At 53.3% G+C, this 17,180-nt stretch overlaps 1 protein-coding gene across 1 annotated transcript in view; it reads left to right on the forward strand.

Annotated features, from left to right (window-relative positions):
- The window catches only part of ASTN1 (astrotactin 1), a 209,462-nt gene that overhangs the window by 149,805 nt on the left and 42,477 nt on the right, over positions 1-17,180 (forward strand). Inside the window, exons 9-13 of the mRNA XM_065409136.1 lie at positions 5,262-5,336; positions 9,981-10,118; positions 11,301-11,451; positions 15,084-15,250; positions 16,201-16,395. Of these exons, the coding sequence (XP_065265208.1) occupies positions 5,262-5,336; positions 9,981-10,118; positions 11,301-11,451; positions 15,084-15,250; positions 16,201-16,395 (726 nt within the window). The remainder of the gene's footprint in view (positions 1-5,261; positions 5,337-9,980; positions 10,119-11,300; positions 11,452-15,083; positions 15,251-16,200; positions 16,396-17,180) is intronic.

Consider the following 17,180-nt stretch of genomic DNA (forward strand, 5'->3'; position numbering starts at 1 on the left):
TAGCACCAATTGGAAAATATTCTCTTGCCTTTGTCACTCTGGGCTGCATTCAGAGAGACATCAATATCTCTCTCCAGGTCTGAGTTCACCTCTCTCACTGGATGGTGTTCTCAGGGGAGTGGGCAAGGCGGGTGACCACTCTGGTATCTCTCCAAAGGCCATTGAAGTCAACTTGAGCTTCTTCTACCAGCATCTTTAAAGGCAGATATACCACCATGGAGAAATCTACCACCAGAAGGGGTCATCACCATGCTGCTGAGTCTCTTCAGTGCTGGCGAGACAAGTGTTCCGGAGGCTGGGTTTATTTTGTGGGAAGTGGAGAAGATAGGTGGGCATCCATGGAGCACCCTGCAACAGGAGTTGACCGTGCTCCCTCTGTTCAGGTTGGTGATACTGGAAACCATCCATAGTGTTCTGCAGGTCTGGGAGCAGTGGGTTGGCCAGGCACTCCATCTTGTCCTTGGTACTGGTGGCGGTGCCATGTGTCATTAGTGACACGTCACCACCCTGAGCATTTGACCATCAAGCCACATTCTTTACCAAGCAAGTTGGAGATTGAGCCCATCTTTCTGCCAAGGCCAGAATGCTCTTTGTGGCACATTTTTGATCAAGCCACTTTTAATACCCCAAACGAGAGTTCTTCTGCTACTTCCCTTGGGAGACTATTTCAGAGTCTAAAAGAGCCTATTTCTTTATGTTCAGGCTAGATTTTCCCTTTTTGTGTGCTTCTTTTAGCTGCTTCAGCTACCCTAAATAATTCTGCTTCATGCTTGTGTTACACCTGCTCTCAGTCTGTGTGCTGCTATCATGTTTTCCCTTATTGTCATTTAGCCAAGCTACACCTGACTAACTCTTTTTTAATCGTTCCTCCTAATCAGTCCCTCCCGTCCCTTATTATTTTTTCCTGCTGTTCTCTAAATTCCTTCCAACGTGTCAATATCTTCCTGCCCAGAAATGGATGCAGTATTCCAGGTGCAGTCATTCCACAGCTGTAAACTATGAAATCCCTTGATACTGATGCCTCTGTCAACTCAGCCCACTACTGCATGGGGCTGTTTGGGATTTTGACCCGACAGTGTCTCTCCAACTAAGATGGATGGCAACATATTTTAACTGGTGTTCTCTTTCAAGTATGCATCAGCGTGGATCCCATTTTAGGTGTGCATGCACCTGATGCGCGGGAGATCAGATATGTTTGAATAGTTCTGTCTCTTGGTGTCCTGCATGCTCCAAGTTTTCATGCAAGGGCATAGGAGTGGAGTAGGTGTGATGTACAGGTGTGTATGACTTGCAGCATTAGGCCACATATTGGCATTCACACATGTGGTGCCACTTGCCAGACTTTTCAGTCCCTCCAACTCTGGCTCAGGTCGGTTTGTTCCCGCAGCAAGACGATGAATAGACAAGAAGGTTTCAGTGCCTCATGTGTCATTGCAAAGCTGGATTGGAGGTTGGATCTCACAGAAGTGTGGAGAGGGGTGTCTTCCTCAGTCCTTGCTTCAACAAAGACCCTGATCACGTATGTGTCAGGGACAGGCTGGGGAGCTCATTTGGACCATCTACAGACACAAGGGGCCTAGTCCCTAGACGACAGGGAGGTAGGTATGAATGTCCTGGAGCCCAGAGCCATCATACTATCTGTGTGGCATTCCTGCCTGTCCTCTGGAACTTGATAGTGCAAATGTCACAGCCAACATGGTATGATCAGAATGGGATAACTCCGATGGCCCTTCACCAGGAGTCAGCAACAACCTGGCAGATTTCCTGAGCAGACCAACCCTGCATAGTCCTTGCACAGATTTGTGATAGGACTGATATCCTGCCATTGTGGACCCCCCACAATAGAGTTGTTTGCCATCAAGGACAGCACCAAATCTAAGAACTTTTGCTCCAGGGCAGGACAGAACCCAGGATTGTTATTGGATTCTTTCCCTCTACAGTAGAGCAGAGGTCTGCTGTATGCCTTTCTGTTGCTTCCAGTGGTGATCGTCAAGATCTGGAGACAGGGCCATCATCAGTCTTGTAGCCTTATGCTGGCTGAGGCAGTTCTGTCTGACAAAGCTGTTACAGACGTTGGTTCAGTCTCTGCTCCAGCTCCCAGACACCTCCATCTGATCTCACAGCACTACAGCCCGATGCTCCATTCAAACCTGGAGTTGCAGCACCTGAAAGCACTGCTCTTGGCTGGTTCAGTAGGGCTGCTCTCTACAGGTCCAGGAAATCCTGGTTCACAGCAGGCAAATGTCTACCAGGAGGATGCATTCCTCTAAATGGAAGAGGTTCTCGATATGGGCCATCCGGCATGGTCTGAACTTGGTTTAAGCCATGATATTGAAGATCCCTAACTACTTATTGCACTTAAAACAGGTTGGCTTTGTGTTCAGCTGTGTTAAAATCCACTAAGCTGTCCAAGACTGGGACTGTTCAGCTTGGAAAAGAGACAACTAAGGGGGGGATATGGTCGAGGTCTGTAAAATCATGAACGGTGTGAAGAAAGTGAATAGGGAAGTGTTATTTACCTCTTCACATAACACAAGAACCAGGGGTCACCCAATGAAATTAATAGGCTGCAGGTTTACAACAAACAAAAGGAAACACTTATTCACACAACGCTGAGTCAGCCTGTGGAACTTGGTGCCAGGGGATGTTGTGAAAGCCAAGACTATAACTGGATTAAAAAAAGAATTAGATAAGTTCAAGGAGGACAGGTCCATCAATGGCTATTAGCCAGGATGGTCATGGATGCAACTCCATGCCCTGGGAGTCCCTAAATCTCCACCTGTCAAAAGCTGGCACTGAACAACAGGAGATGGATCACTCAAAATTGCCCTGTTCTGTTCTTTTCCTTTGAAGCATCTGGCACTGGTCACTGGCCATTCTTATGAGCTGAATGTCCCCTATGACATTCCATACGAGCAAGATGATACAGTGACCTCACCTGAAGTCCATTCTTAAGGTAAATGCAGAATTTCATCTGAACCAGTTGATAAGCTGGCCTGTCTTTTTCCTGAAACCACAGCTGGTTCTAGGAGAAAAGAAACTATACACGCTGGGTGTGTCCAGGGCTTTGCTTTATTACATTGACATGACCAAACTGTTCAAGCTATCTCCCCATCTATGTGTAGCCATAGCCAGGTATTCTAGAGATCAGGCCATCCATTCACCGAGGATATTAAACTGTGTTGTCCATTGCATCTCATTGTGTTACCAGCTGACTGATGTGGCTCTCCCACTGAACACCAAGTCTCACTCCACCAGAGCTCTAGTATCAGTCTTCTGCTTCGGGAATGTGCTGATGTCAGAAATCTGCAGGGTGGCGACATAGAGTAACCCATTGACTTTTGTCCAGTGCTGTACCTTGGAGTTAGCAACTATGTCAGAGGTCAGGTTTGGGAGACCAGTATCTCCATCACTGTTTGACCAATGCAGCTGGTACTCCTCAGTCCCCCCCATCCAGGTGGGATGCTGCTCGCCTGTCGTCCGCAGCAGGATCCCCACTGACACATAATGGAAGAAGAATGGTTCCTTATCCTACAGTAACTGTGGTTCTTTGAGATGTGTATTCAGCGTGGCTACCACGACCTGCCCTCCGTCACTGCTTTCGGAGTCCTCTCCCGCCAGGGGTTTGAATTGCAAGGGTACTGAGGCAGGGCCACTCTGCCTTTTATGCCCTTATGTGGGAGCAGGAGGAGATGCAGGACATGTGCTAGTCAAATAATTCCGATTTTACGTGCATGAGGCATATGTGTGCCTACAAAGGGATCTCAGCTGTCTACAGCATTGGGAAGGACCACACTTACTGTAGGGTAAGTAATCATTCTTTACTGAACTGTCTGATTTTTATGTTGCTTTTATGGCTTATCCAGAGTTTGACAGACCCAGCATTTGAGTCCTGTGGCCAGATTCAGACCTGGCTTTCTTGCATAGTTGCATAGACAGTGTTCATGGGGAAAACGTTCACTCCTCCAGCCTCTCTAAAAACAGGCGGCGGAATACAGCTCCATTTTCCCCAAAGCTTTCCTAGACGTCTGCAGCCTCTGGGAAAACAAGCTGCACAGTGCAGTTGGCGGACATGTCTGACAAACTGAGCAGGAGATTCAATTAAAGCCACTTACGCTGTAACTGGAGCACCTTCCTCCATTGCTTACATGCTTTCTCTCCTCTGGGAGGCGACCATGTGTTACATCAGAGGAGACACTATGAGGGGATATGATGAGGTTAGTTTCTTCAGGAGTTTGCTACATGGTGCTAAAGCTTACATATGTGCTTGCTAAATTCAAGAAGAAGAGGGCAGCTAAGGTAATTAAACAAAGTCAGCAGGGCTCCAGGCAGGGGCAGGGGTTTGTCTGCTCAGCGCTGCTTGCAAAATCAGAACAGGATCCGCACTGGTCAGTACTGGGATGGGATACAGCCAAAGGAAACCTAGAATCCCGCAGGACACCGTGTTGCTGATGCAGTAGGTGGGACCCTCCCTGAGTGTTGGTGCCAAACCAATGCCCCAGGACGGTGGTAGGGGGCAGTGCGACAGAGGGCAGGGATTCGAGAAATCTCCGGATGCCCTTCGGAAGTGGGAGTGTTTGCTCCATTGTCCTGGCCCATGCCCTGTTTAGGTCATTACCTCCTGCCTCACTGAATTCCTCCTTCAGATTCAATGAACTGAGCTAGTCTTCTTCACTTCCTGTCAGGGCTGGTGTTGGGTGGTGGCAAGCAGGGCAATTGCGCAGGGCCCCACGCCACGGGCCCCCCCACAAAGCTAAGTTACATCATCTCTGTAGAGTCACTGTGGGTAACTGTAATGCGAATATTAGTCATTTAATCGCTAAAAGTGGAAATAAATCACACGAAAGCAGAGGTTTTCAATCTGTGGGGCATGCCCCCCTAAGGAGCACAGAGGAACGTTCGGGGTGGGGAACACAGGGATGCCAGGCGGCTCTGGCTTCAGCTTCAGCAGGGTGGGGCCCACTCCTTAGTTTCTGCCCTGCAGCAAGTCTAACACTGGCCCTGCTTCCTGTCCTAAATTGTTGCCTAGTGTTACTTTGCACTGCTAAACAGCAACTCTAGAAACGACTGCATTCCACTGACCACCGAAGTAATCCCTGGATGTATAGAGAGTGTAACTCTGGTCTCACACCAGCATAATCCCGGTGTGACTCTCCAGTGGGGTCACTTCTGATATTCACGGGTGTATGTGAGATCAGACCCAGGCCCCAAATCTGGTACGTGTGGTGCAATACAAACATCATTTTCTTTTTTCCTTCCAGGCCGTGGCCATATACAATATTCCAGCGTGGATTTGACTTGGTGCTGGGAGAGCAGCCTTCTGATAAGATCTTTAGGTAAGGCTTGGCTGCCCTGCCAGCCTCCCCGGTTACCTTAGCCCCCTGCCGCCAGCCAGCCAGCCCCACCCCGTGCCCCCTGGGCACAAACAGAACAATGGGCCTCAATCGGCCGTCAAGAAATACATTCCCCAGTTCCCGTGGGTCACGGGACATCTTGTGTGGGTGTCGAACAGAGGGATCTGATCGGCCACATCTGGGTTGAGCGGTGACCTGGGGTAACCGGTTGATGGGTCTCCTTCAGTACAAGCACTAACGCAATGGAAGAAGCGAGTTATTACCGGGCTACCTGCACATATCCGCTGGCTGTGAAGGCAGCTGGGCTTTGAGAGAGAGAGAGTGTGTGTGTGTGTGTGTGTGTGTGTGTGCGCGCGCGCAAAGCTGCATGGCTGCTCCTGTGCTATTCCCGGCCACATTTGCTGTCCTTTCCATGCCCCCCTTTGCCTGGTGGCGGCTCTGGTGCATTCTTCCTCCTGCTTCCCCACTGTGTGTTTGCACCGGTGTTGATTCTCCTGTCCCCACGATCTCCCACCTTCCCATTTTCCCCGCCCTTAGCCCGGTTTCCCCTCTCTGCCCACTGGAGGTGTGACATGGCGCTCTCGATGGGAACGAGTCATTTCCACTCTCCATTTACAGCGGAGTAAGGGCCAGACCTCGAGGCTGTTACCTGGTTTAGATTTTACTCAGGCAAAGCTCTAACAGAAGTTGAGTAGAGCCTCACTAATGCCCGGGGTGAAAGTAATTTACAGGACTAACCAGTACTGCCGGAGTCCTGAGAGGGGGCTTGGCCTCATCCGGAAGAGGCGTGGCATCAACCGGAAGAGGCGGGGCCTCTCCGGATTTAAAGGTCCTGGGGCACCGGCTGTGGCTGGGAACCCCAGGGCCTTTAAATCAACCTGGGGCTCCCAGCTCAGAGGTGGCTGGGAGCCCCTGGGGCTCCGGAGCAAATTAAAGGGCCCGGAGCTCCCGCGGCTGCGGGGAACCCCGAGCCTTGCCGGGCTGGGGCCGGGATTTAAAGGGTCCGGAGCTCCTGCCGCTGCGGGGAGCTCTGAGCCCTTTAAATCCGTCCCCAGCCCAGCCGCTGGAGCTGCGGGCGGGATTCAAAGGGCTCTGGGCTCCCCGCAGCCGGGAGCTCTGAGCCCTTTAAATCCCAGCCCCAGCCCAGCCGCCGGAGCTGCGGGCGGGATTTAAAGGGCTCTGGGCTGCCCGCAGCCGTGGGAGCTCTGAGCCCTTTAAATCCCAGCCCCAGCCCGGCCGCCGGAGTTGCGGGCGGGATTTAAAGGGCTCTGGGCTCCCTGCTGCGGCGGGGAGCCCAGAGCTCTTTAAATGCCCGCCGCGGAAGCCGGTGCGGTCCGGCACGGTGTATTGGCTCTTGCCGGTACGCTGTACCGGCTTACTTTCACCTCTGCTAATGCCTCAGGATTTGGGCTGAGGACTGAGTGAAGACCTCAGCTTGTGTCCTACTACAGACCAGGCCCCTAGGTTCTGCATGGTCTCAAAGAGAGCCTCATTTCTCTTCCCCGCCCCCTCCAACCCTTTCTGGAGGCATCAATGAGTTAATGAATCAGTGAGTGCTTCCGGGGATGGGAGAGGGAAGACAGGAAGGGGGAAGAGGCAAAGAAGGTGGGGAATGCCTAGCTTCCTGTATTGGGTGAAGTGGAAAACCAAGGTCCTGAGCACTTGGAAGTGGCAGCATTTCTGATGACTGGGTGTCAGGAGACTTAGGTTCTATTTCCAACTCAGCTACAGAATCACTCTATGACTGCTGGCAAATCACTTATCTGCAGTGTGCCTCAGTTTCCCCATTGGCGAGAAGGGAATAATAATACAGAAATTTGTAAAGCACCTGGAATTAAAAAAAAACCCATTGGCTCAATTTCTCCTTTTCTGCTCCTCCTCTCCCCACCCCTTTCTTTCTCATGCGTCTCTTCAGAGGGGGAGAGAGGTTTATAAACTCTGAGCTAGTGTGTACTGATGAGCCAGCCTGTAGGCTGGTGTGCTTGGAGCAGCAGCGATGGTGCAAGGCAATTATATCGTGTGCGTGCACTCTGGCAGAATCAGAGGTGCCTGAGACTACTGGGACCTCATTAGTTGAGCACTTAGGTCCCCAAGGACCCAGCATGATGCCTCCGAACTCCCTGAATATTCATCGATCCGGGCTACGGTGCTCTCGGCAACTCCCTGTGCTGTTGCATTGCTGGCTTGCTACTGGGAGCAGGCATGGAGTGCGGCGGTTTGTTTCCACCATGGGCATCGGGGAGGCATGGTATACACACCGAGCTCCAGTTCCTGCTCACAGTGCTGCGTCCCCGCCTCTCCCCACCCTGCGTCACCCTGTGTGGGGCTGGAAACAGGGTTACAGCATTCTCTGTGCTCTGCCGGTGCACGCGGGCTGCTCTTGGCTAGTGGGATTCTCCTGCCTGCTGGAGTCTGGCTTTTATTCTCAGTGGGTCTGCAGCTTCCCTGAATTCTGGTTACCTGGCAAGCTCGGATGCTCTCCCCCATCATCTCCCACTTGTGGGTGAGTTAACCGCCCTCTGATTTTCCAGGTGCTACTAACTCCACCCAGCCACTTGCGGGCAGTGCAGTAGAGAGGCTATGGGCAGAATGGGCTGTGCAGGCTGAACCTGCTGCTCAGCCTAGAGGTGATCTAGCCGGGGCAGATTGGAGTCATGTTCGTGGGATGGGGGTGGGGCGCACTGCCAGGGCTCCACTTGTCCTGGGAAGAGCAGAGGATGTCAGCTTCCAGGCCTGGTAATGCAGCACCTTTAACATCAGTCAATGGGGAAAGAAAGAAAGCGACGAGGCTATTTCTCTGTGGCGGCTGGAGCCGCGACTAGCTCAGTGGCTCCTGATGAAGGCCCCTGATTGGCTGCGCACAGTCCCACTGCCTCCTCCTGGGGAAACATACAAATTGCCACTCAGGATGCCACTCTGACAGGGCCAGCACCAACTTTGTCACAGGCCGAATCCTACAGCGGGCAGTGATGGGCATCCTGGGGCAGCTTATCCCATCAGTTGGAGTTTGGCCTAGGCCCTGGGATCGGAGGTTCTAGCCCAGAGACAGAGAGCGCCTCCTTTGGAGAAGGCTGGTATGTCTGTAGTGAATGAAAGCAGCATCTGAGTGCTGGCAGGGAGGGGGAGAGAGGAAAGAGACCTCTTCCCCTTTGCACCGCAGTGACTAGCATGTTGCTCACGTGGGGCCAGTGTTCATATTCCTTGTTCATGCCTGCCCATTTCTACTGCCTCTGAGTGGGGAGCCTGCTGGAAGGCCCTGCTCTGACACCCACCCAGACAAACGCAGAGCTTGCAAACGAGTGAATGAATAAATGAATAACCTCTCGCTGCATCGCTCAGCTCCCTGCCTGTGCCCTGACTACCTTGACTGCGGTAGTTGTCAGGAAGAGGGACTCATCTGCCTAGGAGCCGCGGCTGCTATGCTGGGAGGCAGGGCGGTAGCTTTGAGTGTGCTTCCCACTCCCAGTGACAGGGGGCGCCTCTCCTCCAGGGAGCGCTGCAGCTGCTGTGTTCCTGCTCTGAGGGGGGCTGTGCCAGGCTGCCTGTCCCTTCCCCATGCTCGCACTGGGGGCGATTTGCAGTCCCCCACTACGCTCTCTACATTTCAGCAGTGTGTGGAGGCCAGGCCCCCCGCATGCCTGGTGCTGTGCAAACACAGCCGTTCCAGCCCCCGAAAACATGACTTACCACCTAGCCAGTTAAAAGAAGCCCCATTGTACCAATGGGGAGTTGGGACACACAGAGAGTAAAGCTGGGGTTTTCAAAGGAGCCAGTCTCCCAGCTTCAGCGGAAAGTGGTGTCCTCTAACTCCCAGCCTTAGTGGTTCAACCAGAGTCACCCAAGAAATCTGGCAGAGCCAGGAAATGGTCCCACATCCTCCGTGTCCCCATGCATTGCCCAAACTGCAAGGCCAGTCTTCCTCCCTTACCCACGGCCCCATTTGTCTTCTACTCCTTCTCCCATTCCCTGCCCCATGGAACCTTTCTCCCTCTATAGCCATGCTGCCCCCTGCACTTTGCAGGTGCTACAGTCAGACTCCGTAGCAAAACTTTACTGAAGGCATCTAGGCTGGCTTGGGGGCTAGGAAGGATGATTGAGTAGGGCATATGACAGGTGCTCCAAAGACCTGGGTTCGATTCCTGAATCAACCACAGACTTCCTAGGCGACCTGGGGCAAGTACTTAATCAACCTTGTGCCTGAGTTTCCCACCCATCAAGTGGAGATGGTAGCACTTCCCTATCTCCTGAGGGGGGTCTGAGGACAAATACATGAAGGATTGTGAGGGGCTGGATTCTATAGGAATGGGGGCCGTGAATAGACACCCAAAGCCATCTGAGTACCTCAGCATCTCCTTCCCTCCCATGTGCTGGCTCAGGAGCTCTCTGTGCTTTGGTTGTATAATGACCTGGGCATGGGCATGGAGGGGCTCTTCACGGGACACTTATCCACCATTCTCTTCCAAGGGGTGGGGGAGGCACGGGCCCTGTGCCATCCTCCCTATCCAGTTGCTGTGGCAGTCAGACCTCGCTTCCTACATGTGCCCCTCCCCTTGTCCCCTGTGTGGCTCGCACTCAGGTGGGCGCTGTTTTCCTTCCCTAGTGAACGGTTCTAATCCTGTCCGGCAGGTTCACCTACACCCTGGGGGAAGGGATGTGGCTGCCACTGAGTAAGAGCTTTGTGATCCCGCCGGCCGAACTGGCCATCAACCCCTCAGCCAAGTGCAAAACGGATATGACGGTGATGGAGGATGCGGTGGAGGTCAGGTGAGTGTGTTCGTGGAGCTGGAGGCACGGGAAGTCCAGAGGGCCACTCCAGTATTGGGGGAGGAGGATCGCACTCACAAGGCAGGCTCTGAAGTTGGAGGAACCATAGAGCTAACCCCAGCTTGTGTATTGTTACGGTCCTTCAGTGCTGTGGCATTTGGTGTCTTTCTGGTGGATGTTCATTCAGATGTAGATGGGACATCAGGATATAGAGCAGGGGTAGGCAACCTATGGCACGCGTGCCGCCTTCGGCACGTGAGCAGATTTTCAGTGGCACTCACACTGCCTGGGTCCGGGGGGCTCTGCATTTTAATTTAATTTTAAATGAAGCTTCTTAAACATTTTAAAAACCTTATTTACTTTACATACAACAATAGTTTAGTTATATATGATAGACTTATAGAAAGAGACCTTCTAAAAACGTTAAAATATATTACTGGCACGCAAAACCTTAAATTAGAGTGAATAAATGAAGACTCGGCACACCACTTCTGAAAGGTTGCCGACCCCTGATATAGAGCCTGACCCACTGCCCAGTGAAGTCCCATGAGAGTTTCTCCTCTGACTCCAATGGGCTTTGCATGAAAATCTCACTGTGTACACTGGGCGACCCTTCAGGTGCACATTTCCTGGGCAGAGTTTAGTACAACATTCACCTTGTGCCTTCTGCGTGCCATGGTCCTCAGCCTGCTTAGAGCCATGCCTTCAAAAACATCTCAGCTGTTCCCAGTAGATTAAGTCATTCAGAGAGTACCTGTTGGGTCTTACCAGTGTCAGCTCACAGGACTAAAGCTAACCAGCTACATCCAGACTTAGAGTCCTCACTACTGAGTGGTGGGGATCCTCTGAGTCACATTTCCACAATAGCAGGTGGGCCTCTGCCAGCATTTGCACATAAAGTTATTACCACTGTGCGCACAGCATGCACTGTCCATGTACAAATGGATAGTGAGGTGTCCAGCCAACCAGTGTGTGTGTTTAGTCTAATATGCACTTGGGATCAGTACAGTTTTGTACAAAAATATGGCCACTCAACTGGGTACCACTGTAGGTGCAAATGTGTATTGGTGGATGTGTGAATATGACTGTACTCACTAGCACTTTAGATTGAAATGGAGTTAAATATATATTTATGCTCTAGGAGCTGAATTTCGTATTGTCCCTTTCCCCTCCTCCTTGCAGGGAAGAACTGATGACTTCCTCCTCCTTTGATAGCCTGGAGGTTCTCTTAGACTCCTTTGGACCGGTTCGGGACTGCTCCAAGGACAACGGGGGCTGCAGCAAGAATTTCCGCTGCATCTCGGACCGCAAATTGGACTCCTCCGGTTGTGTGGTGCGTGCGTCCTGGGGGTCAGAGCCCAAAACTTGTCTTGTCTGTTGTATGTGATAAGAAATGTGTGAGAGAGCAGCTAAGAGCGTCCCATAATGCCTTGGGAGGAATCAAACACGTCACTTAACAAGGTCCTGCTTTTCAGGAGGTTCTCTACAGCTTTACTGTAGCTCTCCCAACAGCATCTAACTTATTCATCGATAGCTTCTCCCAGCTTCTACCTACCCACATTTCTGCAGCCGAAGACAATGAGGCAGCCCCGAGGGGGCTCTGAGCCATGAGTTTTGCTAACACCACCAAATTAACAAGGATAAAAGTCACCTAGGGAGCATCAGCCCTCTCTATACGCAGATGTTCCCGCCCCTCCTTCCCCTATAGAAGCCTCAGAGTCCCATAGACTCAGGTGTGTTGGCTTGTTTCTGAGTCCTGGAACTTGGTCATTCTCTTCCTTAACCCGGGTCTCAGCTAAGAGGAGCTGCTGGTTGGCACCATTGTACCAGCTGCTGCAGATTGTCCCTTGCCACGTATTGCCGTTCTGGCGTTCTTGGGGCATGGCTGTCGGGAGATGTCATCTGCAGGCCTGGCTTAGCGAAAAGCGGTTGGTCCCAATTGCTGCACGTGTTGCAATGATTCAGATCATTTAGGTCAGTGTTTCCCAACCAAGAGAGCAGGCTCCATTGCTGGGGTGGGGGAAGATTAGTCCAGGGATGGGACACAAGACCATAGGGATTCAGGGAGTACGTGTGCTCCCAGCGAGCCATCCGCCCGCTCCAGAGGCCAGCTGTGAAGCTGCTGAGCATGTCTCATCATTCACACTCTTCCCCAGTCGTGCCGCACCTGCAGTGCTCCAGGAGACGCTCTGTGCCGGAGACGGCAGGAGCGTAGCTAGGGGGGTTCAAGGGAAGCAGCCGCTTCCCCTCAGCACATTTTTCAAAAGCGGCGCCTGCCGGGCCGGCGCTGGGCTCCTGCAAGCAAGGGGGGGGCGGGGAGCACGGCCGGACTCCGGAGGAGCCATTAGGGGGGGCGGCGGGTGTGGCCGGAGGAGCGAAGGGGCCGGCTCCTCGGCCATCGCGCCCCACGCTCAGCGCGGCCCCAACATCGCTGCGGCCGCCTCCTGCGGCGGCTCAGGGCTTGGCAGCCGAGCGCTCCGCAGCTGGCAAGATCCCCTCTCCCCGGCAGCTTCCTGCTTCCCTTGGTCCGGGCAGCCCAGCATTATTGCTAATGCTGGGCTGCCCGGGCCGAGGGAAGCAGGAAGCTGCGGGCTGCCCAGGCCGAGGGAAGCAGGAAGCTGCCGGGGAGAGGGGATCTCGCCAGCTGCTGCCCGCCCCACTGCTCTGCTCCCCTTAGCCCCCGGGAGAAGCGAGCAGTGCCTGCCCGCCACCCCTTCCCCGCGCCCAATGCCCCCCGGACCGAGGCCCTCCGAGGGGGGGCGCAGCATGGCCGCAGCGTGGCTGGAGGAGCCAAGGGGGGGGGGGAGCGCAGCGTGGCGCGTCTGGAGGAGCCAGCCGGGGGGGGGGGGTGCGGAGCAGCTGGAGGAGGAGCCAAGGGGGGGCGCCTTTTTTATGTTTGCTCCCCCTGCACTTGAACCTGGCTACCCCACTGGGAGACGGGTGTGCTAATGGGCTCTGGAGGTGGAACGCTTCTCACCCCAAGACCGTGTAAACTTCTGACAGCAGCAGCATAACCCCTGCAGGGCAGAGAGCGAGCGAGAGGTGTGAGAGAGAAGCGGGAGACACTGCAGACACATTTGTTTACCTCATTCCTTGAGTGAAGGAGTCTCCTGATTCTCAGCTTTAATCCTTCACCCTGAAGAGGCAGGACGCATGCTAGTGAGCAGGATAGCGACTGCACAGAAGACAAGTGCACTTTGCTCTGGGAAGAGACCTGGTGAGGTCACCTAGTGGCCACCCAGGCGACTGTTCCCCTCTGCCCCACATTCTGGTGATCCGCTCAGGGAGCTGTAGAGAGCCTCGTAATGCTGAATTTCTGGTGACAGGAAATAGTTTCTATGGGGCAAGAGGCGCTTGTAACCAAGAGGCGCTTTCAGAATGTTGCGCCGTGTGAAATAGGAACAGGCGTCTTCATTGTATTGGACCAGCTTCAGAACGAGTTGATTCAAAGCCTGACCGAAGTGAATTAAAACCAGTAAAAACTCTTCCCTCTCTAACCTGCTTCTATCAGGCCTTGCTGGTTACCAAGGAGTCAAATCAATCAGGAGCATCCAGTTCCCCACACCACTAGAGAGCACATCTGGCTGAACAGCTGCAGAGCCAGAGAGCAGGGGAGGATGGGTGCTGGGCTGGATCCCCAGTTGTGCCATTTGCCTGTTTGCCGTCATCCTGAACAGCTGGGTTCGCACAGCGAGACATGGCTTCATAAAACTGCCTGAAGTGCCCTCACGTCCCAGCGCTCCAGCTGGTGCAGAGGGGAGGCGGGATTGGGCCAGGAGGGAAGTCTAGCAAGCCTGCAGGGTGCCATTTGTTTTGGAAATTGCAGCGTGAGTGTCAGCGAACAATGTGCATCCTGTTGTGTGATCTTCAGTCAGGGTCAGAGGAAGGGAAAAACATGTAGAAGTGGCAGCCTGCTGTGAGCTCATTGCCCTGTGGCTGCTGTGCCTTGCTGGCAGAATCCCGGCGAGGGGGAGGGGAGAAAAGTGTGTGTGTGTGGGGGGGGGGGGTGTGCTGGTGGAGAGGCCTCTAGCACTTCGTTCTTTGCTTCAAGGAGTCTTTAAGGGGCTTCCACGCTTGGGGAGAACTTTCAGGTGCGCTCTCCGTTGGGTGAAGCCCTTTCTCCTTCTTGAAGTTACGTTAGCCCAAGTGCTGCAGTGCACAGACTGCAAACCCCTGGGATGGCTCAGCCCACAAGTCGTCCAGTTCGTTTTGTGCACCTCACGCATGATAGGCAGCGCCCCTCGCCACTCCCTTCATTCTTCCCCCACGTGGATCTGCTCTTCCCCCAAGTCCTGTCCTGCTGCATCCCCGGTGCTGGACTGCTACATAACTTGGCCAATTCACCTCAATCCCAGTCTGCAGCTTCCCTGCTATTCTAATCCTGGAGCTCTACACAGCTCTGCCAATGCAGCCTGCTGCCCCCCACCCCCGCTATTCCAGTCCTGGGCCCCTACGCGGCTCTGTCAATGCACCTCAGCCTTGACTCACGGCCCCTCCTGCGCTTCCAATCCTGGACCTACCTCTACACAGCTCTGCCAATGCAGCTCGGCCCTGGCCTGCCGCCCCCCTGGTATTCTAATCCTGGAGCTCTACACAGCTCTGCCAATGCAGCTCGGTCCTGGCCTGCAGCCCCCCTGCTATTCTAATCCTGGAGCTCTACACAGCTCTGCCAATGCAGCTCGGTCCTGGCCTGCCGCCCCCTCCCCACGGTTCCAGTCCAAATGTGTGGCGTCCAACTGAGTCTTTTGATGAAAATTGGCAGCAAGTGATGCACAGATGGGAGCTGCAAACAGGTTTGTTATTGTAAGCTTAATGCTGCCTTCTTACAATACAGCCAGTGGAAGTGAGAACATCAGGCATAGAGTTCAGATGCCGTTTCCTGACTATATGCTAACAACTGAGCAAAAGCTCGTTTTGGTCCCTGTATTTAGAACCTGGTTAATCTCTGTCATTCTGTCATGCCAGTGCCCAGCAGGTCTCAGCCCTATGAAGGATGGCACCGGCTGCTATGACCGCCACGTTGGGGTGGACTGTTCGGATGGGTTCAATGGTGGCTGCGAGCAGCTGTGTCTCCAGCAGATGGTGCCTCTGCTGGAAGATCCCTCTCTGTACAATATCCTCATGTTCTGTGGGTGAGTGACCCGGCCCATTCCAACCTCATCTAGGAGACAGTTGGGCAGGGATATGGGGGAACCTTACATGTCCATATTAGCACCCAGGGCAGGAAAGGAATGTACTGCGTGGTGTCTTGAGCTGGGTCAGGGATAGCCATGCAATGCAGCCCCTTGGGCACCCAGCTTTTCTAGTGTTGCCCAACTGCATGTGTGTGCATGTGTGTACGTGTGTGCACGCGTGTATGTGTGTGCATGCACATGCAGGTTGGGCGGGGGCGGGTCTTACCTCTTACACAGACAGCTGCACAACACGAGGAAGAGATCCCGCATTGTGGAGATGCACCAGAGCGCCCTGCCTCCTCCTTCCCAGATGGGCATGTATGTTAGCGAGAGAAACCGCCCCCCCCCCCCTTCCTCAGGGCACTGGATATTCCTTTGTCAGGAGGGCAGCCAGGTGCGAGTTTGAGTGTACGCCACCAGCTATGAAATCAGAGCAGTATTTCCCTTTGGGATTGTCTGTGCTGTAACCTCTTGGTAAGCAAACGGAACGGCTCTGTGTTTGCTAAGGAGACAGATCCGCCCAGTACTTGGGAGGAAATGGAGCACAGGCTGGGTACTGGGAATACTTTCCTGACAGTCTGAGCTGTCGGGTCATGGAATGGTCTGTCAATGAGAACAGTGGAAGTGCTATCACCTGAGACATTTAGAACCGGACCGAACAAGGCACTGGAGCGAACAGTCTTCCATTCATGCCTTGAAGATGATCAGGCGAGTCTATCTGTTTTGGGAGCCGTCCACCACTAGTGGTTATAACTCAATGGCTCCTATGCTCCACTGGGGTTGTTCCAGTTGGCTGTAGAGAGGGGCCTTCTTTCCTTGCGTTGAGGTCCCTCCCCTCCTCCACCACTGGATGTATTGGCTCAGTCCCCAGGTGTAATGGCTTGTGCTGGGTTTCCCCCCCATGGCAGGTGCATTGAGGATTACAAACTTGGAGTGGATGGGCGGTCATGCCAGCTGATCTCGGAGTCCTGTCCAAAGGGAGGTGACTGCGGGGAGAGCCGGGAGCTGCCCATGAATCAGACTCTGTTTGGGGAAATATTCTACGGGTACAACAACCACTCCAGGGAGGTTGCAGCTGGACAAGTGCTGAAAGGGACCTTCAGGTGAATACCGTGTCCTCGCCTTTCATCAGGCAGGCACTATCACTGTGCTTGTCTGGAACCTGCCACGCCCCTAGGAAGTCACGATCTGTAACAGTCCCAGGTCCATAGCTGCTTGTTTCTGTACAGGAAAGGGTTTTTTCAAGGAAATGGGGGATACAGGAAAAGGAGCTAACTGAGGGCTCATGGGTTTGCTTTGCTGTTCATCTTTGCTGTTTACAGTTGCTGCTTTAAACGCAACCCGGGTTGGGTGTGGTTGAAAGCCCATCCTATCTGATGGCTCTTCTGTTTTGCAGTGAGTTGTTGGCCACAATCCAGTTCTTAATGGCCAAGTCCCAGGTCCTCAGAGGTCTTTAGGCACCTAACAGCTAATACCTTTTGAGGCCAAGATCACAAACCCACCAGCCAGTGTTTTGCAGGAAGCTAGGGTTTAAATAGACACAGGAGACTGGACAGTAGGTTAAGCGGAGGTGCATTGACAATGCAGTGTGTGGTGGGGAGGTTGAGCTTCCACTGATCGTGCAACGCTTGTTCTCTTTCTGATGGCAGAGGGCCCTTTAATGCAGCAGACAAAGGCATAATGAGAGCCAGTGGCTGGAACCTGCAGCTAGACAAATTCAGGGTGGATAAGGTGCATGTTTTTAACTACTGGAGGTGGTGGATTTCTGTCACTTCAGGTCTTTAATCAAAATTGCGTGTCTTGATAAAAGAGAAGCTCTAACCATGCCAGAAGTTCGGGGTTTGATGTGGGGATCACTGAAACGCTGTGGTCTGTGCTGTGTGGGAGA

Source organism: Emys orbicularis, chromosome 8, assembly GCF_028017835.1.
Source record: "Emys orbicularis isolate rEmyOrb1 chromosome 8, rEmyOrb1.hap1, whole genome shotgun sequence".
NCBI lineage: Eukaryota > Metazoa > Chordata > Testudines > Emydidae > Emys > Emys orbicularis.